The 27667-nt window shown below is 30.3% G+C and overlaps 1 protein-coding gene across 3 annotated transcripts in view; it reads left to right on the plus strand.

The window, feature by feature from the left end:
• Gpo1 (glycerophosphate oxidase 1) overlaps window positions 1-27667 on the plus strand; it is a 114519-nt gene that overhangs the window by 60068 nt on the left and 26784 nt on the right. For all 3 annotated transcript variants that reach the window (XM_075356668.1, XM_075356666.1, XM_075356667.1), the window contains 6 exons: window positions 3324-3430; window positions 7873-8041; window positions 9051-9273; window positions 19287-19450; window positions 21056-21350; window positions 24358-24551. In XM_075356668.1, the coding sequence (XP_075212783.1) occupies window positions 3332-3430; window positions 7873-8041; window positions 9051-9273; window positions 19287-19450; window positions 21056-21350; window positions 24358-24551 (1144 nt within the window). In that variant the 5' untranslated portion in view covers window positions 3324-3331. The remainder of the gene's footprint in view (window positions 1-3323; window positions 3431-7872; window positions 8042-9050; window positions 9274-19286; window positions 19451-21055; window positions 21351-24357; window positions 24552-27667) is intronic.

Genomic DNA, 27667 nt, shown 5'->3' on the forward strand with positions numbered 1-27667 from the left:
TTTATTCTTCACTTTTATTTAAAATTAGCCTACTAGTTTCACCTTTACACATGCATGCTGTGCTTGTTGACATTGAACAATACTCTAGTCCCTTTTATAACTTTTTTCATTCTTTCAATTAATTGACAAAGTTGCATTTGTATCCAGAATAATTGTTTAATTGCATCCAAAACAACTATAATTTTGACATAATAGCAATCCCTATAATCTATAATATTTCTTCAACAATTATCTCTATAATAACAAACCTTTGAAGATCGTAACAGTTTTCATTATCTTCACTATCTGATAGTGATAATATCTTTCTCACAACTTTCCTGAAGATCTTATCTCACAATCTCTTCCTTCATATTCTCATTTACATATCTTTAATATCTTCTTTGGGTAAGAATCATAGGGATTTATAATAGGTAGGGCATTGCCAAAGCAGAATTGACAGTAGCAAGTGTAAATAGTTGTTTTCTTAATGCAGGTCAATTCACTTGTGAGTTGAGTTGTGTGTTTGAGGGTTTGATTTCCTATCCATTAGATGTATGAAGACCCTAATTGTACAGCTGAAATGTTTGATGTATAAATGCCGTCCATACTATACGTAACCCAAAGTAACCAAAAATATAGGGTGATGTGAATAAAACTCAATAATTACTTTTCTTGACGGTTTTTTAAGAAATTGCTTATGAATGTGAGAATAAAGTATCAGAAATTGATATACTTTTATCTTATCAGGTATTTCTTTCTTTTCCTTATAAGTAATTTCTTATAACTGCACACAAATGCTGATCCTGCATAAATAATTTCTTAAAAGGGACAAAATACTTTCTTATAAGAAATTAATTGATTTTTAAGGTACCTTCCAGACCAACCTTATAATCAGTTATGACTACATTTATAAATGTTCGTGATAGAAAGAATTACAAAAAGAGACTGTATATCAGTCCAAGTTGATGCAAAGAGTTACTTCGATTTGAGGAAGAATCAATTATCGTTTATGTGACATTTTCCTACTGGAAGAAGTAAATGAGAAAAAAGAAGGAGCATTATTATCAAAACAGAAAATGAAAATATTTCTTCGATATCTTGCAGACCCAGGCTTTCAGACTGGAGTGGGGAAGATTTTGGTGTTCACCGGACGACAGCAAGTAAAATAATCGATTATGTTTTGGACAAAATAACGTCAAAAGCAAATGACTGGATTCATTTCAAGCAAAATGTGCAGTTTTCATGCTGTTTTCACCTTCTTTCTGCAATTTTTATACTCAGTAATTCTCTCTGCAATTTTATTTCTTCTTTCTTATTTTCACGTCTAGTTTCATTTGCCTTCTGATGATTGTAATTGTTCATTGAGAATAATTCTCTGTAATTCGCTGTTTGACAAGGGAACCATTTCATCAGTGTCACCTGTTTTTTGTTTCAAAGTCTGCTTGGAATTATGATTATCCGCATCAGTTACAGAAAGTACTGGTGTTTCACATTCTTCTGGAGTATATTTATTATTCCCATCTCTGATTTCAGCATTTGCTGCCCCTGGAACTTGTTTGAAATTGGGATTTTCATATTCTTCTAGGAGGCTTAACAAATCCTTCTCCCAATTTAATAATTTTATCACATTGTTGCCTGTTTTCTGCTTGTCTGTTTTTTTTTTTAATTTCATGCTTCATATTGTTAAGCATTTTCTTTATTTTTGCAAGTGACATTTTCTTTCACATGCACTGTTCAAATTCTTTCAAAATGTTTGCCCATGCGTTTTCTGTAGCATAAATAATTTTAAAGGCCAAAGACTTAACAACTTTATGATTTTCTTAATATGTTTACTAAAGTTGCCCTACCATCAGCCACATTATTTGTATTCTCCAAAATCATGAAAATTGTGTTTCTTTACTCGATGGCATGCTTAACAATCCAGTTGAAAAGTAGAGTTGACTAGCAAGAAATGCGTGATATACTTTTTTTCCTGTTTAGCCTTTGAGAATCACCGTCAGGTATTATTTCAGAGGATGAATGAGGATGATATGTATGAGTGTAAGTGAAGTGTAGTCTTGTTCAGTCTCAAGTCAACCATTTCTGATATGTATAGTGTGGTTAATTGAAACCCAACCACCAAAGAACAACATCAGTATCCACGATCTGGTATTCAAATCCATATAAAAGTAACTGCCTTTACTAGGATTTGAACATTAGAACTCTTGACTTGAAAATCAGCTGATTTTCGAAGACGCATTCACCAGCAGACCAACCCAATGGGTAATACATGATATACTGAGATGATTAACTTTAACGGAAATGACATCATCATGGACGGACATGAATTATCTGGCTCTTTACGGTTTTGTACAAACAAGTTTAAACATGCAGATTTGTTTGATATCTAGACACCATCAGCAATTTCTTAAGAAAAAGAAATACTTTACTTAAAGTAAACTACATGCAAACTCTTAAGAATAAAAGTAATTACTTATAAGAAAAAGAAAATGTTTATCCACAAACTTTTAAGAGAATACTTTTATTATATGTAATAAGTAATTACTTTTCTTAACAAGTAATTACTGATCAGTATTCAGTATAGTTTATTCAAATCACCCATAGCTTCAAACAATTTTTTCGTATTCAAGAATTACTTATAAAAACTACTTAAGATAATATTACTTATAAAAAACTATTTTGTAGATAATTATCATCAGTAGTTACAGGTGAATTAGCAAAAGTAAATATAAATACAAAACATAGTCATAGTATAATAAACGAATAAATAGTATAAATGAATATAAACGAAATATTTACTCTAAATAACTGTCAGAACAAAATTTATTCTAGAAACTTGCAATATAGTGCTTTTAGTAGAAGTGCTTGCTTTTAGTCGAAGTAATATAGTGCTTTTAGTCATTGACTTAATTGCTGTTGTTTCTCACCCCAGCGTTGTTGTTATTGCTGGAAGAGTTAAATATACTTAATATAGATTTGGTCAAAATGGATATTAACTTACTTACATTCTAAACAAGTTTTTCATAACTGCTTTTTCAGATTGCTTTAAAAGCAATTAAGTGTTTATGATGTGAAAATGTTTTAAATCGATAGTTTTTACTGCAGACCTTTAAGGACAAAACTGCAAAATTGTTGCATTCTAATGATTGTCATTCTATTAATGAAAAATAATTTTTTCTCTTATCTTAGTTTAATCTCTTGATCAGTAATTTCTATTATTTGTACTTTGTTAATTTTTCATCCAGCTTTTTACTAGACTGCAGTAGAATTTCAGTATATTTAGATATTCAAGTATGTATTTTAAACAATTGAAAGTATTTTTTACTTGTTTTTCTTCATTACAGATTAAAATATGATGGCAACTCTGAAAAAATTGTGTTTGGGAGGAGCTTCTTTTAGTGCTGGAGCTTATTTTACAACATGGCTTTTAACAGGAGAAACACCATTCCTTGTATGTCACTTTTTTATTGTTATTATTTGAGTTGTAACATTTCTTTTATATAAAAATATAATACATTTATTTATTTAAAAATTTGATTTTTGTTTATGTTTTTAAAAAAGTTTGTACTTTTAATCTTAACACAATCATTAATGAAATTATTATTAGAAAATATGTTATATTATTAGCCCACCAAGCTGATCTAGTGGTTAATTTGTCATTGCAAATCAGTTGTTTAGCTGATTTTCAAATTCAAAGGTTGTAAGGTTTGATTCCTAATAAAAGCAATGTCTCAGGGAAAAATATTAAATTTTACAGTGTAAGTATATATTTTCTTAAAACAGTTTGGTCTGGGATAAAAGGGCGAGGAAGGATGTACTATAAGATTATTGGGATTTAAAGAAGTATGCGAGATGTATAAAGTTCTTCATTTTTGCCATCAATAAAATTAGAAATAAAAAAATAGTAAAAATAATTTTTAAAAGTTTACTTAACTAAAACTATATTGCCATTTTCATTGTTAAAAAATCATCAGTAGATGCTGCGGAAATAATATAGATAAAAAGTAAATAAATATATATTAGGATAATTAAATATTACTGAACAAATAAATACTACTTAAAAATTATTATAAAATTAATATTTCTAATGGCATTAATAAGAAAAACATTTTTCAACAATTATTTAACAATCAAAACAGCCATTTAGTACTATGTGATTTTTTTTTTGTGAGCTATTTTTGAATGTTTTTTTGGTTCGTAATTTATTTCAGTAGCCATATAGCAAATTTCTTTTTAAAATGTTTAATTCATGCTGATTAATATCTTTTTCAAAATATTATATTTTAAACTTACCTATTTTATACCAACAATGAATAGCTTTTCATGAGCTATTATGAGTACCATAATTGAATAATCTTACAGGTGGGCTTGTAATTTGTATTTATTCAATTGACAGAATAATAAAATTTGATAAGTTTGTAAAATTTCAATGCAGTGTGCAGTAGTCTGATGGTGTTGTGATATTCGTAAGTCATTAGCATTAAATTAAAAAAATGTTAATAAAAATATAAATGTTAAGATTCCTAAAGCTCATATAGTAGTTATCAGCAGTAAAAAAACTCCAAATATTTTTATTACTTCAGAAGATTTTTTTTTACTAAATTTTTTGCATATGAACAATTACACTCATAAGGTCTGCATTATCTATATTACATAATATGAGTGACTATTGATTTGATTTGACTATTAATTTCTTCTATTGATTTGATTTTATTTTTTTTACACGGGATAGTTTCCAAAAGTTAGTACTTTATAAAACTACTTCACACAGTACGTACTAAGTGTATATTTATTTTACAGAAACTTTACATAAAAAATACATTGCATGTATCTTTTGTGTAGTTTCCTTTGCCATACACACCTTTTGCCAACATTCATTAATTGTTTGCAAACTTTCCTGAAAAAAATTTTTAGAAACCTCCTTCAGTCACATTTGTGATTACATCATTGGTGCCCATATATCTCTTTCCTTTCAGAATTTTCAGTTGAAGAAGTAAAAATTTGTTGATCTTCCAGGTTAGAAGATTACAATGGAATCTCTTGACTAGTCAAGAAATTCCTTTGTATGAGTATAGAAAAAAATATTTTTAATCAAAAAATTTGTCACATCTAACATAAGTCAGATCAATATGTCAGAGTAGGAGCTGTGAATCAAAAAAAGAATTTCCAAGATAAATGATCCTTTGCTTTGGTCTAAACTAAATTTCTATTTATGACAGAATATTGATTTCCATTCTGATGATTGAAATTTTGTTTTAGAATCGTAAAAGGTCATGTCTTCCTAGTTGATACTCCCAATACTCCTCTTCCTAGTTGATACTCTCAATACTCCTCTTCCTAGTTGATACTCCCAATACTCAACTTCTGACATTGTTTCATCGACAGATTCCATTCTTTCACTTCAAAAGTGCTCAATGTTTTGATCAATAGTAAATGGATGCCCAATATAAACATTATCACAAACCAATGTGATCCTTATGATAACATTTACCAACTTAGGCATATTTTTCATTGTTGTTTGACAACATTGTTATTGTAATTGTTTTTACATTGTTGCTTTTGCAAACAACTTTAATGTAATCTCAGATGTGAGTTTTGAAACAAAATACAAATTTGGTGCTTTGTTCAAGGAGAACAAACTGTAGCTACACTGTAGCAATGGCAATGTGACTCATTCACTTAGCAGTGACTATTGTTGGAAACAATATCAGAAGGCATCAGAAGGCATAAATTGTGGGAACCTACTGAATCTAATTCTTAAAATTAATGATTGATGTGGATATTATTTCATAATTTTTATTTATATCCGCATTTTTGATTTGTTGTTGCATAGTACTTTGAGAATTAGCTGTTTACTAAATCAGTGTTTGACTTTGTCTCTTCAATCCAATTTTTATCATTCTCTCATAGCTCCATTTTTCAAAAGTTTTTCCTTTATTTTCTGACTTTGTATTTTTGATTACATTGTGAATCATTAAATTCCCTGTTAATATTTTTAAAATTTCTCCCTGATTGTCTTAATTATATTTATGATAATAGTAGATTCCATTTCTGAATAAAGCTATTGTGACACTACTTTTTATGACTTCCTAGCTATATTCACCCTTTGTAATTTTATTGCTTAAATAATGAAGATAACTCAAATCCTGGTTTATTGATATTGGAACACATTTCAGTTCTTTATTCAGTTATTTTTCTTTCTTTCAAATTTCATTACATTTGTTTTCTTGAAAGTGGATATCTGTCGTAGGTGATCTATATTCTTTGTTGAATTATCTAACATATTTTTGTTTTGTCTCAATTTGTTTTATTCAATCAAAAGAATCAAGAACAATTAATTTTTTTTTTTTATTATACTTTGTGTTCAGATCTTTACTTTTCTTTATTTCTTTGTTTCTTCTACAATATACAAAATCAAACCATTGGAGATAGTCTGGAATTAGGAATATTTAGGATTATCGGTATCAGAAAGAGGAAGTTTTACTTAAAAAATGTAATACCATGCAACATTATCAAATTCCTTTTGAAGGTATATGAGGCTCCATCAACCTCTGTGGCAGAATGGTTAGCATCTCTGTCTTTCACTCAGAAGGCTCTAGGTTTGAATCTTGGCAGACTAGACTTTTTCTTGCACTAAAAATACTCTACATCATATTCCCCTGGATTAATTCTTTCTTAGCATTAATATGTGGAATTAATCATCTAAGCAGTCAAGTGCCCGTGTAGATCTTTTTTCTCTTAAAAATGTTTAAAATTATCTTAAGGGTTAAAACTGCATCTATTTTACCCATGATTTTTCTAGAACCAAATGTATTATATCTTTTATTATTCTATAAGTAGAGAATACTTAAGTAATAATAAGATACATGATTGTGAAAGTTGTAATAATTGCAAGTGTAATGAAAAGTTGAACTATAGTTCTTGCATTTATCAGTTCCTTATTTCTTTGGCTATAACATTATAAATATAATTGCCCAATAAATACAGTTGAAGAATGGTAATAAATAGATTGAAAAAATAATGCATTAAGAAATTTAATTTTTTTTAATAAACCTTTAAAATGATGAAAACTTTAATTTGGTTTTTAGTTAGGGGTTTATCATGGCCTGTATGGTGACAATTAGAAACTGGTTACGTAGTTACCATTAATTTAAGAGAAACATATAGCTTGCTATATCTTTTAAAAATAACAATGAAAAAACTGTTAGCATCTTTTTTAATTAATCTACAAAAGTTAATCTAAAACCCGATGCTCTTTTACTTTAATCAGTCTGATGTACCTTTTTTCATAAATTTTGGAGACTGTGTTGCTTAAAAATTTGTATTTGCAATTATAATGTAGTATATAAAGTTGCGTTCATAGTTTGATATAAATCATTCAGATTAATGAAGAAAAGCCTCATTTTTTATTGGACATCAATTTTAGTATTGTGTCCTATGTTTAGTGCTAAGTTTTGTCTTTTGATTGAAACACAATTATTATGTAAATCATATTGTGTTTGATGATTTATTTAATTAAAACCATTCAAGCGTGAAATTCGAAAATTCCATGTGCATAAAACAAAGTATTTTGTAATGATGGATATATTAGAAAATATACCTTTTCAAAAGTGTACTCACCATGAAAAGATTATGATCTTGGAGAATTTTTTTGTGTAATTTATTAATTAATAGTTGTCTATCATGGTTAATTTTCAACTTTATTGTGGTGGGTGGGTTTTCTTAGAAGTGATTCCATTCATTACACATGATTTATCTTATATTTTGTAAAATTAAATTTTTTGTATATTGATATGATTTTATATATTACATAATTTCTGAAATTCTTTATTATCTAATCTGTAAATATATTACAAATATTAAAACTGATGAATAGTTTTTTTTTGTTTTAAGCCTACAGTTGTTGTTGCAAAAGAGACTCCTGGCAGTAAATCTAAAGCTAAAAGACATCTTCCAACTCGGGATGACCAGATTAAGTCTCTTAAGTCAGAATCTTTTGATATCCTCATAATTGGAGGTGGTGCTTCTGGAGCCGGCTGTGCCTTAGATGCTGTTACAAGAGGTTATTATTGTTATATTATCCATTACATATTTTCATTAATTAAGTGAACATTAATTGAATATTAATTAAGTGAGCATAAATGAGAAGGGTTGTTGACCAATGAGGAGAGTAATTTACATTGTGTAATTTAAAATTAAAGTACTGTATTGTAGTCACTAATTTACAGATCTATTTTACAGTTGATCACTCAATACATATTTTATGTTGAAGGCAAATTTTCAAATACCATCAGTACAGATCAATGATGTGGAAACAATTTCAAGTCATTGTGTAAGATGAAGTGACATTTTAATTGTTGCCAGGTAAATGACTGACAATTTTCATGATTCAGCTTCTTGAGGACATAGTGTGATGCCAGGTCAAAAAAATCAAAACCTTATAAAATCTCATAATACTGTTCAATTTCAAAAATCGGTTTGAAGAATTTTTCTAGCACGTTGCTCTGTATTAAATATTTTAGTGTCTGTAAACTGTATTTTAACCTAACACAGTCTCTGAATAGTAATGAATTTCAGTTGCATTTGCAATTTTTAGTTTATGCTTAGATTTTTTTACTATTTTTTTTTACACCATTTGCATTCCATAAAGTTTGTATTTATGGTTTTTTGTCTGGCTTTTGAACTCTTAAATTAAATTAAAATTGATATTTAATTGTATTAATTTTGCAGTAATTAATAGTCTAATTATATAATATTATATTTCTTTTAAACATGAGTCCTAAAATTATCTTATTTAGGACGTCATTTCATATCTAAATTATATCAGCGTACTCAGTAATTGACCCCAGACAAACTAATAGGTCCTTGTAAACTAACAATCAGTTCATTATTATTTATTAAAACTTTTTTTATTAAAGTTTTTAATGAATTTGCTAATATTATATGATGATTATTCTCCTTTTTTATTATATACAATTAAACATTGTACATTATAAAAATGTTTACTTATGTATTTCAAAAAAAAATTACTTCCAATATAAGACATTTTCATAAATATTTTTTTTTTACAGGCCTTAAAACTGCATTAGTAGAAGCAGATGATTTTGCATCTGGTACAAGCAGCAGAAGTACAAAGCTTATACATGGTGGTGTTCGATATCTACAGAAAGCTATTATGAATCTTGATATTGAACAATATCGTATGGTAAAGGAAGCATTACACGAACGATCAAATATGCTTTTATCTGCCCCACATTTAACGAGACCATTACCTATTATGTTACCTGTTTACCAGTAAGTAAAGTGTACCTACCCGTCCTCATATTTTAAATTATTTTATTTTGAAAAGATAATAAGATAAAATTAAGGGGGAAACCAAATTAATGATTTTTTTTAATAAGTTATATAATTTGTATCTCTAGTCTGTTTTGTATACAACTTTACTCAGATTTATAAATTAAGAAAATACCCTAGACCTACCTACTATTCTTAACCTATTGTTTTCTAGGTTGATGATTATCAGGCATATGGTATTATTAAAAGTTCTACCTGTTATTTACAATCTACTTTTTAAAGTTATTTTTTTTTTGTTTGCATATTTATCAATACTCCATCCCTATAAACTGCTTCTTTTTGTATTAATTAAATTGTTATATATATAACAATTGCCACGCTTCGCTGTGGCACATTGTGGTTGCATGGATGAGAAATGAGAAACAAAACAAAGCATACGTTTCATAGAAGTTTAATTTTGAAATACTTGTGGATATACAATATTTTTTTGTTTTTCCACTGTCTGCGTAGATATAAAGGCTATCTGGTTTGCCGACTCGGGAACACGCACATACAGTTGTCCATGTGAGAAGAAATCCGCATCTAAATCTAAACCACACAATTCTAAAGATTGACCTTGCGGTTTATTGATTGTGATTACAAATGCCATCGAATTGGGAATTGAGTCTTTTAAATTGAAATGGTGTATCGGTCGGGATCAAGGGTATTCGAGGAAAGAGGACATCTTCACCTTTGAAAGGTCCCGTTAAAATCGTTGCTTCCACTACGTTATTCATCAATTTCATACTGCAAGTCGCGTGCCGTTGCAGAGTTTTGGCTGATTAATATTCCGCAACAGGATAATTGGCACACCTATTTTCAATTTTAATATGCGTGGTGGCATCCCTGGCAGATCAAGTGAGTTTAAAAATTCCGTTGGATAATTAACTACTTCATCTACTTCCACAACGGTGTCTATCGACTTATATGTAATTTCCTCACTTTGAATGCTGGATTGAATAACATTATTAAGTTGATAGACATCTTTATTCTTTGCGGCAAGGATAGCTCGTTCACTGAGCCAATCGTGATTTCTATGATTAATTTGAATATCAGGAAATACTTTTTCGATCAGTTCATCTTTCGATGTTACTAAATTACAAAAATTATCAGGAAATGATATTCGTCTAGACGTCTCATCGACTGGCAGCTGTCCGTTTCCAATGTCCAGTAACTGTCGTGAGAATACCTCAGCTGATGGATCATTCTGCAATTGGACACGCATATTCGTAGTCGACTGCAATGTACGTACGTGTCGCCACAGTGTTGAATGTTTCAGGCAAGCATTTATTTCGTCTGCTGGTGTCGATCGAGAAATTACAGGCAATGTTTGCCTAAAATCTCCTGCGAGCAATATCAAAGCATTCTCGAATGGTTGAACGTTTCCACGCAAATCTCGTAACGATCGATCAAGAGCTTCAAGCGATTTTTTACGTGCCATCGTGCATTCATCCCAAACAATGAGTTTACATTTTTGTAATACTTTTCCCATGCCGGATGCTTTGGAAATATTGCACGTGGGAGTCTCGATGATTTGCATGTTTAATGGCAACTTGAGAGCTGAATGCGCAGTCCTTCCACCTGGTAACAATGTCGCAGTTATTCCAGACGAAGCAAGAGCTAAGGCTATGTCATTTTTTGATCGAACAGTTGCTAGAATCAATCTAATGAGGAATGTTTTCCCAGTTCCTCCTGGCGCATCGAAGAAGAAGGTTCCCCCCCAACTCCGTCATTTATCATTTGCATTATGCGATCATAAATGCCTTTCTGTTCACGCGTTAATTTGGGAATGTTTGATTGGACATATGACTGAAGAAATTACCAATGTTGTAACTCTGTTCACGGCGTAAATCCACATCAAATGAAGCAATCCCAGCTCGGGTGGGTGCTGGCATTCCCAATTGACTAAGAACTTTATTTGCAATAGCTAAGCACTTGTCTTCAATATTTATCAATGCTTCGTTGTAAATGCCTTCTGTAAATTTCATGGTCATATTGGCATTTTCTAGGCGTACTCTATGCAAAATATCCTCAGCCATATGCGATCGATATCTTTCCCATAACTCTGTGGGAAATGAAGGGAAGCAAGCGGTCAATATAATTGCGAATAATGCGCGAATTTGGTTTGGATGTGCAGTGTTGCACGCGTCATTAATTCATATATCCCACTGTTGGTCGTTTTCTAATAAATTCAGAGCTTGTCAAGCAGCGCGGAAAGTGGCATGTGTGACGCCGTCAACAATTTTCAATTGTGAAAAGATCTAGGACCAAGCACATTTACCAATAGCATGCGAAGGAAAAAACATTCATCTTGATTGGGATGCACTGTATATAGTCTACCAATTGTATTTTTTCTGAAAATGCCAGGTTGACCGTCGACTGGCTGCGTTCATTCCGTTGAGAACGAACCAAATCTGTTACTGCAGAACGCGACGATGTACTCGCAATCGTGCATCCTCAAGCCTGGCTGCTCGTCTTTCTCTCCTTTAAAGCCACTACTGGCTAGGAACAGAGGAGGTGGTGTAGCGACCGGACACGCTACGAGGCGGGATCTTCTCTCCTCGGGGGGGAATCGAGATGCTCGTCTTTCTGCTGGTTCCATGTTACGTATCTGGATGGTGCTTAATCTGTTCCTCTCTCGTACGAATGCCCGCTCTTCCTCAGTCATATTCGAAAGCAGTCTTCTTGATCCTTCTGTGTGGCGAGTGCGACGACCCAAATTCGATTTTCTGCGAGGCATTATTTCGGTTTTCACGGGAATAGAAGGTAGGGATAAGATTATAACCTCTTATCGCTCTCCCAGCTCTAGATTGAAAACCAAGACAGAAAGGACAAAAAGTTTAATAACGAAAAATTTTCATTTTGAAAAGACCAAAAAAATTTATTTTAACTTTTTTCACCTATCTCTCATGGTTCTCATTGCTGCAGCTTGACAACAATGAGACACAGGACAGACAGTATTGAAAAGTGACTAAAAATTAATAATATTAACTAAATACATGAATTTAAATAAATAAGTAAAATATTAGTTAAATTAAATAGTTAAATAATAATTATAAAAAATTAGTATTATAAAACATAACCTCTACTTACGATTTGGTGAATTGCGCAGCTCAATCACGACACGATCACACAAAAGTACCTCGATTAAAGTGAATATTTAATTCAGATTGTATAATAATCTGAATCAGATGCAAGTGAATACGTTTTTTTTTGTTTTTTTTTTTGTTAATAAACAATGTAATTGGGAACAGGTGGTATTGTTTCAGATGTGACTGCGGTTGTCGTTGGCTAGTATGGCGAGTGTTCCCCTCGCTTCCGGCAGATTGCACGGTCACTGGTACGCACCTGACCGTTAAAAAAACTGTTTTCTCGCGGTCGCGGAAAATAGATAAAAACAATCTTTGATGCGGGTTATATATCGTGCTAAAATTTGAGCTCAATCGGTGCAGAAAATTTTGAGTTTTTGAAGCATACACAAATGACCTTAACATTTTTATATATAAAGATATATATATATATATTTATTTATATAAAAAGTTATATATATATATTTTTCTTCCCTTATCCTACATTAATATTTAGTTTTTCTTTTTAAGTTGATTGATGTGAAAAAATTTTCTTTTAATTATGGGTAATTAAAAAACACCATTGTTTATGTCATCCATACTGCTTGTTGTATAGTTAGATGAGCCAGGCAAGCTTATCCATAGGTTTCTGTGATACTATGTCAAGCACTTTTAAATGAGTATCCTCATGTTTTCACTAAAGCACAATCTAATCACTTTACATGATCTTCGTGTTACTCAACATGTAAAGTATATTTCTGAGTGCACCAGTAAGTTCCTAACAGAAGTTGAATCCTGTCCATACACTGTAGGTTCTTCCCTCAAAATGCTAAGTGCTTTTTCTTTAATTTTTATAATATTCTATAATAATAGTCTTCCTTGTTCTTGTGAAAGACTGTAAAATTTCCTCTTTTCTCTTTAGCCTATCTCATAATGATTTGTCCATTTTATATACATACCCTATTCATCCCACTTCTTTATCCTTGATTCTTTCTTTCCTGGATAAATGTAGTAGAATTTGTGTCAACTTCTGCACAGCCTCTAGTTTTGGTAGTACAGTACCTGAATGTGGTTCCAAAACCATGGTTATCCACTGTGTTTGTCTCTTCCTTACTGAAAGTAATGACTGTCTACTTGCTTGTCTATAAACACTTTTCCATCTGCAAGTTTCTTGAAATACCTAATTACTAGTTAAGGAACCTTTGGTAAATATGGGCCTTCTTCTCCATAGCATATGGGCCTTCTAATCTATAGCAATAACAAGCATGGATATTTCCCACTCACTTTACTTCAGGTACTGCCTTCGGTGGAGTTAAAAATGAAGAGTGATTACTTGATTAATAGATTTATATAATAAATTTGTAGAACAGTTACTAGATTAATAGAAAATGTAAGTACAGCACTAATTTGAAGCTTCATTTGCAGTTGAACTTTGGTGGCTGTAAGTCAGCATTAACTTGAAATAATGAACTATTGGATTGTTTGTTTCATGTTAGTAGAATACTGTTATTAAAGCATTTATTTAATATATTTTAGTTGCAAAGTTTTTTTATGGATTTAAATACGGTTTTGTGTACAAAACAATTATGTTTTGTTTTCATTGTTGCCTGAAATTTGTTGTAAATTTTATGAAAGGCATTTACCCAATTCATCAATTAGGTTATATCCATTTAGAAGTTCTGTAATGCTATTGTAGAACCTTGGCTGAAAACCAATGAAAGCTAAATCTATTTTGATCAGATTTGAATGCCCATGCTGGTATACTTTGAGTTCAAATTAATGGCATGGTACATGTCTCAGAAACGTCAATCTGAAACTGAACCACACCAACTGGAGAACAGCTAATGAGTTTACAGTAGTCATTTTTGAGACAGCAAAAAAAAAAAAATAAAATTCACATGCAGTGTGGTAATTATTTTTTTCATGTCTGTAAAATTAACACAATTGTTTGTTTTTTCTTATAAATCAGAATTTCATCTGCTAGTTTACATTGGTGTTCCTTTGAAATTCAGGATTTTACCGAGCTGACCTGAATAACTCTTTACTCTTTTGTCAACTTGTGCAATGATTTAAAGCCCAAAATTATCTAGGTATATCCATCTTGGCTTAACTATCCGTTGATTGGATATCATTTTACATGTAGTAGTAATATTGTATGTTTAACTCAATCATATGCAGTAAGAAAAAGAAAAATATGCAGTGTGAAAAGTTTCACAAATAAAAATAAACATGAAAGAACTTTTTTTTCATTTTTAATGATGAAATAGATTCTTTTTGCCTTCCTTTTTAGCATGATTTTTTTTAATGATTTACTAGTTGAGGATGAATTTAACAAAAAATTTCAAACAAAATGTAAAGGATTTCAAACAATATTTTTGAAATTTCTAATTTTTCTGTGATTTTCTTTGTTGGGATATACAAAAAAATTAAGAGACATGAATTAAAGCAAATACAATTACTAATAATTTTCCCATGAAGTATTATTATTTTTTGCAACATTCTTGCAAGCAGAATTAGTCTACAGTGATTCAGTTTGTATTGCATAAAAGGAATGTAAAAACATAGAATTATGTTATATTTATGTATTGAAAAAATTTAACTTAGAATTAATATATTTATCTATAACAATAATTGTGTTTCTATTATGAACTACATGCTTTACTTTACTTACATAGCAGTAATAACTAATATATAAATGCCTGATAGTAAAAGAGAGAGAGAGTGTGTGTGTGTGTGTGTGTGTGTGTGTGAAACACACACATACTTTGTTTTTCAGTTTCATCTATCAACATAATTTCATATTTTTATCATATTATTTTTGTTGTTCCTGCAGTGAAGCAAAAAAAAAAACAATAGAATATTGAAATTTTAATGGTAATAAAATTTTAATTAAGTATTTACAGCTTGAACAAATTAAAGTAGGATTTTTTGTGTTAGAAATTTTGTTGAAATTATATTTGTTAGTAATTATTGTAATGTAGTTATAAAATGTGACAATTCAGATTTCATACATTTTTAAAACATTTTCATTTTAATTTAGCTGTATTTTATCACAATGACTTTGATAGTGAAGAATAAAATGGTATTTTTTTTTAATGATAACCTTGAGACAGTTTTACATAACATTTTTGTTTTTATATAAATCTAAATGTATGTTATATAAATCATATTACACATACTTTCACAAAGGTTTTAATATTTAAGAGCTGAAGTGATTTAAATTAATTAAGAAAAAAGAAATGAGAAATTATCTGAGTTTTGCTTCAATAAATCTATCTTTCGCTCTATTTTTGTGATTAATGTTGTGAGTTGTATTTCAACTGGTAGTTGAAATACAACTCTGATAACTTAATGAAAAGTTGTTACCACTGCTTTTAATTTAATTGATGTGTAGTAATGGTGTATATGTCAGGCGTCTTAATAAACTGTTAAGTAACCTACATAAATCACTCATGAAAATGATATCTTTTTCAAGGATAGCAAGCATCTCATCTCTGAGTTACTTGGAAAAGTGAAGAGTAAAGTACTTTCATCACACCATTTTCATGGAGTCCATCAAAGTGCATTGATAATCAGCCGTACAAATGACTCCTTCATTATGTTCACTGCAGGGGTTGACTATATAATATAACAGAAATGAGTACAATTTTTTTAAATTAGATAATTTAAAATTATATAATTCTTACACAACTTTTTCATAAGAAAGGGTAAAGAAAGAATGGTATAGCCTATCATTTGTTCACATGCACTAATACATATAATTAATAATATTATGAAATGTTATTTCCTTGTTAAAATTGCAGAATCATTTTTTTATTTATTTATTGAAATGAATTTTTCTAATATGTAAACACTGTAGCAAATTATATCAAGTATGAACACACAATTTAAACTGAATAATTATAAAGTTATTTATAAATTTGCTGATAAAAACGATTGTTAAATAACATTTGCTTTGTACGTACATTCTGAACAATATAATAAATTCTCCATTTAAATAAAAAACATATAGTAGCTGCAGCATCTTATTAATTTCTACAAACAAATGTTGCCATGTATGGGCAAAATATTTTTGTCCATGCATAATACATGGGCACAATGCACATAATGGTTCATTTCATCCACCATTATGCATTTGATGCAACTGCCGCTTGACTGTGCACCACATCCTTAATGGACTGCATATGTTATGTGGCCTTATGTCGCAAATTTAAATTACCGAGGAAATTATCCTAGGAAATGATAAGAATGTGCTAGATCAGGTATTGTTACTTCTAAAAAGAATCAGTATACTTCATAAGATTTAATGAAAATCAACCATAAATTTTATTTTGTTATTTGTGTTACATATTTTATACTAATGGTTACATCTTAATCCTAATGCCATCATAACGGTATTAATGATCTTATCCTAATGGTATTTTAGTTTTAATCTTATTACTATCTTAGTTTTAACCTTTCTTTATTAATATTTTAATATCTGAGAAGGGGTGTATTTGTTACTTTTTGACCCAGGTGATAATGTGAAAACATTTTTCACCACAAAAAAAAATAATAATAAACGAGGTGTAAAATTCTTTGAAATTTTGACTCCAGGTTCAGAGATGCAACCCTGTCAAAAACTCAATTGTTTAATTTGGCTTGAAAATTTCAAAGTGGTCATGAGATGCCATGGAGAATGAAAGTCAATGATGACAACCCAGAGAAGTACAGGCACAGAGAAATATTTGGAAAGACATTCTGTCAGTGGCTTCTAATCACTTTGAAGAAGGAGAGGTATTTTTTGCAATATTGTGACCTGTGATGAAAGACCATTTTTTAGACCATTTTGGACTTGCGTGGGTTCACTCTACATCCCAGAAAGCAAGAGAACAAGTATGGAACTCTTGATAGCTGAAAAATTTCTGGAAACTGTGTTTTGGAACTCAAAAGGTATGCTGCTGATTGATGTCCTGCATGAATGGAGAATGGCAAATACTATAAGGCATACCATTGCCAGTTGTTGGATGATATCAGGGCTGCTTATTACAACAAAACACCAACTGATTCACAACATTCTCCCTCTCCATATGGCTGCATGCAGCAGCTCATCATAAACTCACTAAAATTCATTGGACCTCTTTTGAACATTCACTGTACAGTGTAGACTTGTTACTATGTGATTTCCATCTGTTTGGTTTGCTGCTGAAAGAAGCTTTAGGAGGGGAAAGATTCGAATATATTTATATTTGACTGGCCCTCATATTGTTGGTTATAATAATAAAATCTACTTGACCAATAAAATTCTGTGTTGAAAAAATGTGTAGACTAAAAATGTATTTATGAATAAAAGTTTTTCTTAATTGCTATATATATATTTTGAAATAATTAAGATAAATCAGTATTAATTGAAAAAGAATCATATGTTCTTTTTCAATGATAACCCTGTAAATTATGATATATTTTATAGACAGTGTTAGAAAGGGTATATTTGCTATTCTAAGGATAACAAAAGGAACTAAACATTTGCTAAGGAAAGAGGATAAATCCACATCAGAATAGCAAAAAATACAAAAATTAAAAATTAGTAAAAGAAAGAAAAGTGAAGTGTTCAAATTATGAACACTTTATGTTTTAGCTTGTTTCTTAGCTGATCAGCTTTCAGTGTTTCATGTTTCCTGAATGGGAAGATGGGAACATGATTGGGAATGATGACTATATGTCATCATTCCTTTTCATACCACTGATTGTTAAATGAGATTATTTTTTTTGACTCAGTATTTCACCGTTTCTGATTACAATCATCAGCTAATAACTTCTGATCTTAACTGAATGTGGATATTATTATTCGAAAAACATTCAGTTTTTTAAAAACAAAAAATGCATACCTAAAGAGATTAATCAATTATTATCATTTCTTAATTGATCTAATTGCAAAAAAAAAATACTGTTTTAATTGTTGATCAGGAGTGAAGTGAATTTGTAGAACTCATGAGAAATGATTACTTTAAGTGAATTTCAGAGTACAGTTACAAATTCTGATAGCTTTAAAGGAAAATTTATGTATACAATTATTAAAAATATAGCTGTAATAAAACCATTGACAGTTTTAATTGTTGTTGTTAATTTAAATGTTGGCTATCAAGTTTCACCAGTCAATACTCTGTTTACATATAAAAGTCAATGCTTCTGCCTCACAGGACATTGATATTTATTCAGGAGTTATAAATATGATATTTATGCAGGAGCATAAATCAGAGCACAGTGCTCTAAAGAGCATTTATTTTTATTATTAATCTTTGTTTTTATCCTTCACTTTTTAATGATATTAATCCAAACTAAAAGTAGACTTGCAAAAAGTAATTGAAAAATTGACTTTAAGCATGTGACTGCGACCGGTCATGTTTATACATAGATTTTTTCATCTGTTCTATATGCAAATATTAATCAATTTTGATGTGGGGGTGATGTAAACTTGTTGATTTTCAATCAAAGTGGTTCACAGGAAGTGAAGTTAAAACCAAAAAACAGGGTTTTTGAGTACATTTTCAGCATTTTTCTTCTGGATACAATTTTTAACAGATTTTGATGAAACTTTGTAAGATGATGTAACCTAGTACAAATAGAACTCTGTTGAAATTCAAGCAAATCGGTTCACAGAAAACGGAGTTAAGAGACAAAAAACTTGCTTTTTGGATACATTTTCCAGGAAACTAAAATCTAAATCTACTCTTCTGATGCACTTACTGAGTTTTTTATTATGACATTTTTTTTTCTTCAAAGAAGAAATAAAGGATAGATTTTTGTATATGGTAATTAAATATTGAAGCTTTTTTTTTAGAAATGTTTAATATGCTTATATTTGTTTAAAGATGCTCAATTTCTTTTTACAATTATAAATGAGTATTATAAATATTTATGTTTTAGGTGGTGGCAGGTACCTTATTTCTGGGTAGGTATTAAAATGTATGATCTAGTTGCTGGTTCAAAAACTGTTAAAAATTCATATTATTTATCAAAGTCTACAGCACTGGAACTTTTCCCAATGTTACGTGGCGAGTCATTGGTTGGTGCACTTGTTTATTACGATGGTTAGTTAAAGCTTATTCTCCTGTTATAGTGATTGATTTATTTTTCTATAATTCAGTTTTTACTTAGTTAAAATTTAAATCATATTTTGTACATTTTACAACTTTTGTTAAATTTAGACTACTTGAAGCACTTGTAATTTTAAATTATGTGGTGAAAATTTTTAAATTGTGCTAAATTTTAAAATTAAATTTTTTAATTGGTAAAAATAAAAAAAATTACCAAAAATAACAATGAAGCAAAAACTGAAGGTTGGTAGCTTACAAGCTATGCTTGTAAAGTTGTATACAGTTTTTCTTAAGAACCTGTACACAAGTTGTAACCAATAACACAATTTCATACCAATCCACTTGGCTGATTAATAAATACCAATCAGATTGTGTAATGTTTACTAACTTTAAAAGAATTGGAAATGGAGATATCTACGCTAGATGCTATAACTAAGCAGTTGTATGTGATCTGACAGAGACACTTCTGACTCCTAAAAATGAGCTGTACAAAGTATACCATTTCAAACTTGCTGGAAAAATTGATGGGTGAAATTCTTTCTTCACCAAGCTAAATGTTCTGTTCCACATCAGCATTTCAAGTCCATTGAAATGCATGTGATATTCAGGTTTGCAAATAACTGTTCACTTTAGGAATAGGTTATTTATTTAATACCATATATTTAGAAAAACCTGAGATTTTACTTGTACCCCTAGTGTGTCATATATTTATAGCCATTAAAAAGACTACAGCAGAAAATTTTAAACTATATTAACGTACCACTTTCTGTGGGTAAAAATCACATAGATTGTCTCCATTCACAAGGGGAATGGAAGTTAGAAAAAAGTAAAATAAAATTAAAAAATTTTTAATTCAATGTTTTGCATTTCTAAAGCAGAATGTAAATCCAACATATTATGTATTAAATTAGTAAAAAAAATCTTTTATTTTAGATCTTTTTCTGTAGTGACCTAATACCTATTTTCATTTACTTGTTCCACAGTGAGGGAGATTTTCAGTCGTTTCCATTTTTAGGAGAAAAGGTTATGTGATGCTTTCCATCCCTATTTCCTTTCTAATTTATTGCAGACACATACGTTCATTTAACAACATGGTAAATCATTTTTGTATAAACACTTAAATTTAATTCTCCGGAAATAGATGCATTTCTTGGTTTTTTTTTCAGTTCTGTTATTAATAATAAAACTGAAAAAAAACAATGTATGAATGAATATATATGTTTTATATATTTATTCGTACAAAAAACTATATAGTCTCTTAGCCATTGATATTATTACCCTTACTTCAAATACTTAAATAACAATACATTTCATTCTATAAAATGCATTATGAGGTAAAACTTTACTATTAGTATATAAAGGTAGACCTGTGCATTTGTTAATGTCAATTGTTGATAGTTCTTTTTGTTATAAAATTTGTTAATTATTTTGTAAAAATGCTCCTTATAGTAGTACTGCAGATTTCTACTGTGGATTTTTATTAATCCAATCTATTTCTTGCTTTATTATAATTGCCATGTACGTAGAGTATTCATTTTTTCCTTTTTAGATTTTATTGAATGACTTTTGATTTTTCTGTACACACTTTTCATGTTTTAGGTCAACAAGATGATGCTAGAATGTGCTTAAATATTGCACTGTCAGCTACGAGACATGGTGCCACTGTAGCAAATCATGTTAAAGTTACTAATTTATTAAAAGATGAAAATGGTATACTAAATGGAGCAACATTAAAAGATGAAATATCTGGAGATGAGTGGCCGGTTAAAGCAAAATGTATTATCAATGCCACTGGACCATTTACAGATTCAATTAGAAAGATGGATGACAATAATGTAAGAGAAATATGTTGCCCTAGTTCTGGTACACACATTGTTCTACCTGGTTATTATAGGTAATTTTAAAATTTTATTTATTGTGCATTAAAATGAAATTTATGTAGTAACAAAAGCATCATTTACCATAAAATTTTTATAGGTAGTAGGTAATAGTGATAAAAGAACATTTTCATAATTGCAATTGTGTAACTTATATCATTGTTCGGAGCTAATAAATAATATTATTGATATTAAGAGTATACTATGACACATTCTGTAGATTAATCCATTACAACATGAAACTTTTAATGTTATCTCGGCTTCTTGTGAAATCATCAAATATTGATTGGTTCAACCTTGGGCATGCATAAGTTGATACTGAGGGTTACCCTGGACATGAGATCAATGTCAGTCATCTTTAATACAATCAATAGGTAAATACAATAGTATGTAAAGGGCTTTGTTATGAATGAGAATAGTTCGTGATCAGAATCCTATCACTCACACTGAGTGGCATATCTCAGTTTGGAAATCATTTCAAAGTGTATTTCTGTTTATGTTATTTATTCTGGGTCCATAAAATTTACCAAAAGGATAAAGATTTGTGTTGACTGAGTTTGCTTTTTGTTTTCTTTTTTTATCAACAGTTCAGATGACATCACCACATGAATCGTTTTTACTCAACATAAAGGCCCTTTTTCATCATTAGTAATGAAATAGGAATAACATTTCTTTAATCCCTCATTCCAGTTCTATATTTGTCCAGAACTGCTTACGAAGTGTGGTCATTAAATAACAAGAGTAATGTTGTAAAATATTTTATTTTAAATTTATACATATTTAGTTACTAACCCCTTCAATATACACCCCTCCTGTATCCCTACAATTCTCCATGCGAATTCTGTGAGTCTTCTTCTGTGAGCTATTTCTTGATGTATGCCGCTTTTTCTTTCACAGCTTCAACAGTCTGAAATATTGTTCCTTTTAATGCAGATTTGCCCCTGGGGAACAGATAAAAGTCACATGGTGCCAGGTCAGGCGAATAACATGGATAGTCTAACACTGGGATGTTATACTTGGCTAGAAACTTCTTGACAGACAATGCAGTATGAGTCGGTGCATTGTCCTGATGAAAAACCCATGACTTGTTCTTCCACAAATTCGGGTCGTTTTTTTCTTATTTTTTCATGGAGTTGAGCAAGAACCATGAATAAAAACAAGAATAGTTAACCGACTGCCAGATTACCAATTTTTTCAATATTTTTATCTGTTTTTGACATGGAAGAGTGACCCGGGCAAACATCATCTTCAATGTCTTCTCAGCCATCTTGGAAATGCTTAAACCACTCAAAACCCTGTGCACATAATAAACATTCATTGCCATATACGTTTTTTCTAATAAAAGATAAGTTTCAGTAGTGGTTTTTCCAAGTTTCATATGAAATTTCACGATAGTTCTTTCTAATAATTCTAGTGAAACACTTATGATTTTTTGACAAAACAAAAAAAAACAGATTTTATCTAGACGAAGGCCATGGTCAGACTAATATGTCTACAGAAACTGGAATGGCAACAATCGAAAGAGAAGGCTTCATGCTACACAGCTGTCAGTCATACAAATTTGGCGCATGCGCAGTTCTTCTGTAGCAACATTAGTCTCTTTATGTAATAGTCACATCTCATAAATAAATTCTGGCTTCCTTGAATATCTGTGTGCATATGTAACATTTGCAGGACCCACTTTATACACAGATTATGACTGAAGTTTCAAATGATCGAAAGCCGTATGCAACTGAACAATAAACGACTGTTTTCCATAATTTTGTGAAATATTGATCGTAAGTTTATCATGTTTTCACTTTGTCATTAAATAATGACAAAGTGAATTTGTTGAGGTTATTGGGATTTATTTTCATGTTGATTTTTGCTATTTTTTTTTTTACATTGAAAATTGACTATAAAGAAAAGGAAATCACATTTAAGTGAAAAGAGCTGTTAGAAGAGAATTGGAAGAGTATTAGCGATAATGTTTTGTCAGCTGTTGATAGTAGTTGTGACATTCAAGTGATTATGTAGATGACATTGACAATAATTCCAATTATAATCCTGAAGCAGACATCAATCAACCATCAACATCAGGTAATTTCAGTCAAAGAACATGATTCTGACTATGATGAAGGTATTTTGTCAAGCTCTCCGTACCACCTAGACCCAAAGGTCAGCCACATAAACAACAACTAGTCAGTAGCAATTCATCCAGTAAATCAGAATATGAATGGACAGAAGTAAACGAAGATAATAATCCAGGATACAATCATAATTCTCAATTTAAAAATTCCAAGGAATTTGCCCTTCCCCCAGCTGAAACCTGTTGAATATGTTTGATTATTTTTACTACTGTCTTGTTGGAAACCTTTGTCAAATATTTAAATATTTATGCTGCAAAAATTTATTAATGAAAATGTGCACCTTTTACTACAAAAGAATGTAGTAGGTCCAGAAAGTGTAAACCAATTACGCTGCTTGAAATTCAAGTATTTATTTCAGTTTTGATAAACATGGAGATCAAAGAAAGCTTGCAATATACTGTTATTAGTGGAAATATCACAGTCAGTATATTCCCTGTTTGGACAGATGTTTAGTCATTACAGATTCCAAGCTATTTTCAAATTTTTTCATATGGTAGATACAATAAACTTGCCTAAACCACAAGAAATCAATTATGCGCATGGTTTCAACTATTGGTTGATGATCCTATGAATCGAATGGCTAGATTTCATTATACAGTAATTTCTCTATTGATGAGAGCATGGTAAGCACAAAGACACTTAAGTGCACTTGCAATATTTACATTACATTTTACATTTTAGAAACATAAATTATTTACAACTAATTATTAGTATATTAGCCAAGTAAGAAAGTATAGAATAAAATTAATATTCCTCCAGCAAGCGTAATTGAGCCCCAGGTTCATGATCTAATAATTAAAAAAAGTGTGTATGTGTTTATACATAATGGAGTATATTAGTTTAAAATAATATGAACAGAACTTTAGTATTTATAGTGTTTTCTTTATTTTTAAAGTCCAGACCAAATGGGTTTACTGGATCCAGCTACTAAGGATGGACGTGTCATCTTCTTCCTTCCATGGCAAAAACAAACAATTGCTGGAACAACTGATCTTCCTTGTGAATTAACTCATCATCCTAAACCAACAGAGGATGAGATTCAATTCATTTTAACTGAAGTTAAGAACTATCTTAATCCAGATGTTGAAGGTAAGTTTTAAAAATGTAAATTTTAAAATAAAATTTAAAAAAAATTAAAAATGTAATTTTTAATTTTTAGTAAATTTTTTACATACCCTTTTAATCATTCAGTCTTTTTCTGAATTTTTGATTATGCCTTTTTTTAATAATACAGGTTTTGGTGATATAAACTATTCTCTTCATATTCAGTATTAAATATTTAATATTCAGTAATACAAATTTTTATTCTAAACTTTTTTCACTTTTAAAATACTATCACTTTTTAAATACTATTTTAAAATAGACCAGCCTTAGTTAGGAATTTTTGTATAAAAGCTAACAACACAGTTACAGGACTTTCCCGTCACGCAGCTCACACACACAACTTACACAACTTAATTATACAATTTCTGTGTTACTAGCGCTCCTTGTGGTGATAGGGAGTACTATTGTCGCAGTATGCCTACTTAGCCACTAGTTTAGAGTATTTTTTGGGGTGGGGGTGCAGTTTTACAAAGATGTTTTTTTTTGCAAATATTGTTTTTTAATTGTAAACAAATGTGCCTAAGAAAAATAAGAACTTAATTAGGCAAAATATCAAGATGCTCAGGATGACCTTGCTCTACAGCCTCACCCCTTGACCTTTTAACTTGAAAATTTAATGACATCAGTGTTATACATATAGAAATAATCTGACCGAAGTTGGTCTTGTAGTTCTGGAGATATAAGGTGATTTAAAGTATGAAACCAAACACACATGTACATATGACAATCCAGAAAATTTCCATCTGGTTTTTTGAGTTCCTTATGTGTCAAAACGTCAAGATCCGGTGGAATGGCATATGTTCAAATTGAACTGATTACAGTACTTCCCATTCTACAGCTATAGCATTAGACAGGAAAGTAAAATGTTTATATGCATTAGAGTTTCTGTTACATTCAGGATTATACAATTAGTATTTTAAAAAAAGTTGCATTATATCCAGTTGTTATCCAAAATTGACAGTCTAACTGAATTAATTACCTGGAAAAGCTATAGCATGGCGCATAAAATGATCCAACATTTGGTTTTGTTAAAAAATATTTATTTGTATCACAATACATAAAAGTAAAATACATTGTGTTTCCTGTATACCTGGAAATTATGTTCTGCTTATCATGTGTTTAATATGACCATCATCACATCTAGCAACTCCAACACGAACTCCTATGTTAATAACTCAACAACACATATCCTTTGTTATCTCATTGCACATCTCAATGATCAGCTATATGAGGATAAGCTAATCATCACTATATGAGGATGATTAAGGAAAATATTTTCCTTTAGAAATCCCCAAAGAAAATAATCACACTGATTCAAATCAGAACTGTTCGGGGGCCAGTTCTGTCCACATAGTAAACGATCAGGAAATCTGTTTGAAATGACATTTGCATTAAAAGTTTCATGCAGAAAGTCTAAAACAACATTAGCTGTGTGTGGTCTGGGTCCATCCAACAAACTAAGGAACAAAATTATTACACAGCATATGTTTAGATAATGTTCACTGTTCACTGTCAAAAATGAATGGCCCTATTACCCTATGACTTGAAATAGCAGCCGTACCGTAATTTTTGAAGCATGTTGCACCTTTTCATGAAGCAAGAATGGATTTTTGGAAGCCCAAAAATACACATTTTATTTATTTACAACAACCTCGCCTAGGTGAAAACCGAACATTGATCAACAGTATGTCTTTGTAGACAGCCCGTTCAGCGAATGCCATTCTTTGATGTTTGTTGTCAACTGTTAATTTAGACAAAACTGTTATTTTTTTCAAATCCTAATAAAGGAAGTTACGTTTATAACGGATTTGAATACTAGATCATGGATACCGGTGTTCTTTGGTGGTTGGGTTTCAATTAACCACACATCTCAAGAGTTTTTGACCTGAGACTATGCAAGACTACACTTTATTTACATTCATACATATCCTCATTCATCCTCTGAAGTAATATCGTACGGTGGTTCCAGAGGCTAAACAGAAAAAAAAAGAAAAATTGTTATTTTTTATGGATACAAATCAGTTTATAAAATTTGCTGCACAGATTGCCTAGAAGTCCCTAGTTGTGCTGCTGCTTTTCTTGTTGATTTGCCTGGGCTCTTCAGCAATGCTGCTCTTACAGCTTTGACATTCTGTGGAGAATGAACATCGGCAGGCCGTTCACACTTACTCTCAAATATTGAACGATCACTATTAAATTTTTCATAAAGTCTATGTATTATTTTAAATGAGGGCAACCACCAAGTAGGAAAAGGGGAATGAAAATGTCTTTGTGTAAGCATCACACTTTTCGTTTCATTTAAAAACAACACAGTCTTTATGCACTGTTCAACAGTCAGTCTTCCTTGTCTGTATATTCCTTCCTTGTTTGTATATCATTCCAAGACAGTCGTCTTGGAATTATATACAAACATCACACTCGGAAAGAGAAGAAACTACTATTCATAAGTTAGTGTCACTTCTGCCAACAAAAAACACAATAATATAAATTCATATTAGCAAATACATATATTGGTAAATTCATATATTAACCTAAACAATTATTGCCAGAACAAATGTTGAGTCATTTCATGCACCACTCTGTATGATAATTAATCTTTTATTTCTAAATGAATCTTGAGCTCAACTAAGGTAAACTCTCTAATAATTCATATACATAACTAAGAAAAATTAAATGAGTGTTTTTTACAAAATAAATATACGCTTTTGATGTTATTTTATTTTTATACACATTACTTCAATTGCATACAATTCTAAAAGCGTGTGTTAAGTAATGAGTAAAATGCAATCATCAGTTTAAATAATTAATGCAATAGGTTTACTTTCTTTTGGATGCAGATATTTCTGTTTGCAGTGCATAACTTTGTACTTAGAACATTTTGGCCAAGTAATCTCTCTTTCTCTCCCTTTAGTCTTCAATAGCTAGTGAGTACCAAGTAAACTGAAATGCAGTTTATTAGACAACACGAAGTAAAACCTGTTAACTGCATGATATGATAGATTTTCAATATTTTTTTCAGGAAGAAGTTAAATTCACAGTACTCTTTTTTAATTTGTAAACTATAATATATGTGTGTATAACTAATGTAACATTATAAGTAA

This window comes from Lycorma delicatula, chromosome 2 (genome assembly GCF_047948215.1).
Source record: "Lycorma delicatula isolate Av1 chromosome 2, ASM4794821v1, whole genome shotgun sequence".
Classification (NCBI taxonomy): domain Eukaryota; kingdom Metazoa; phylum Arthropoda; class Insecta; order Hemiptera; family Fulgoridae; genus Lycorma; species Lycorma delicatula.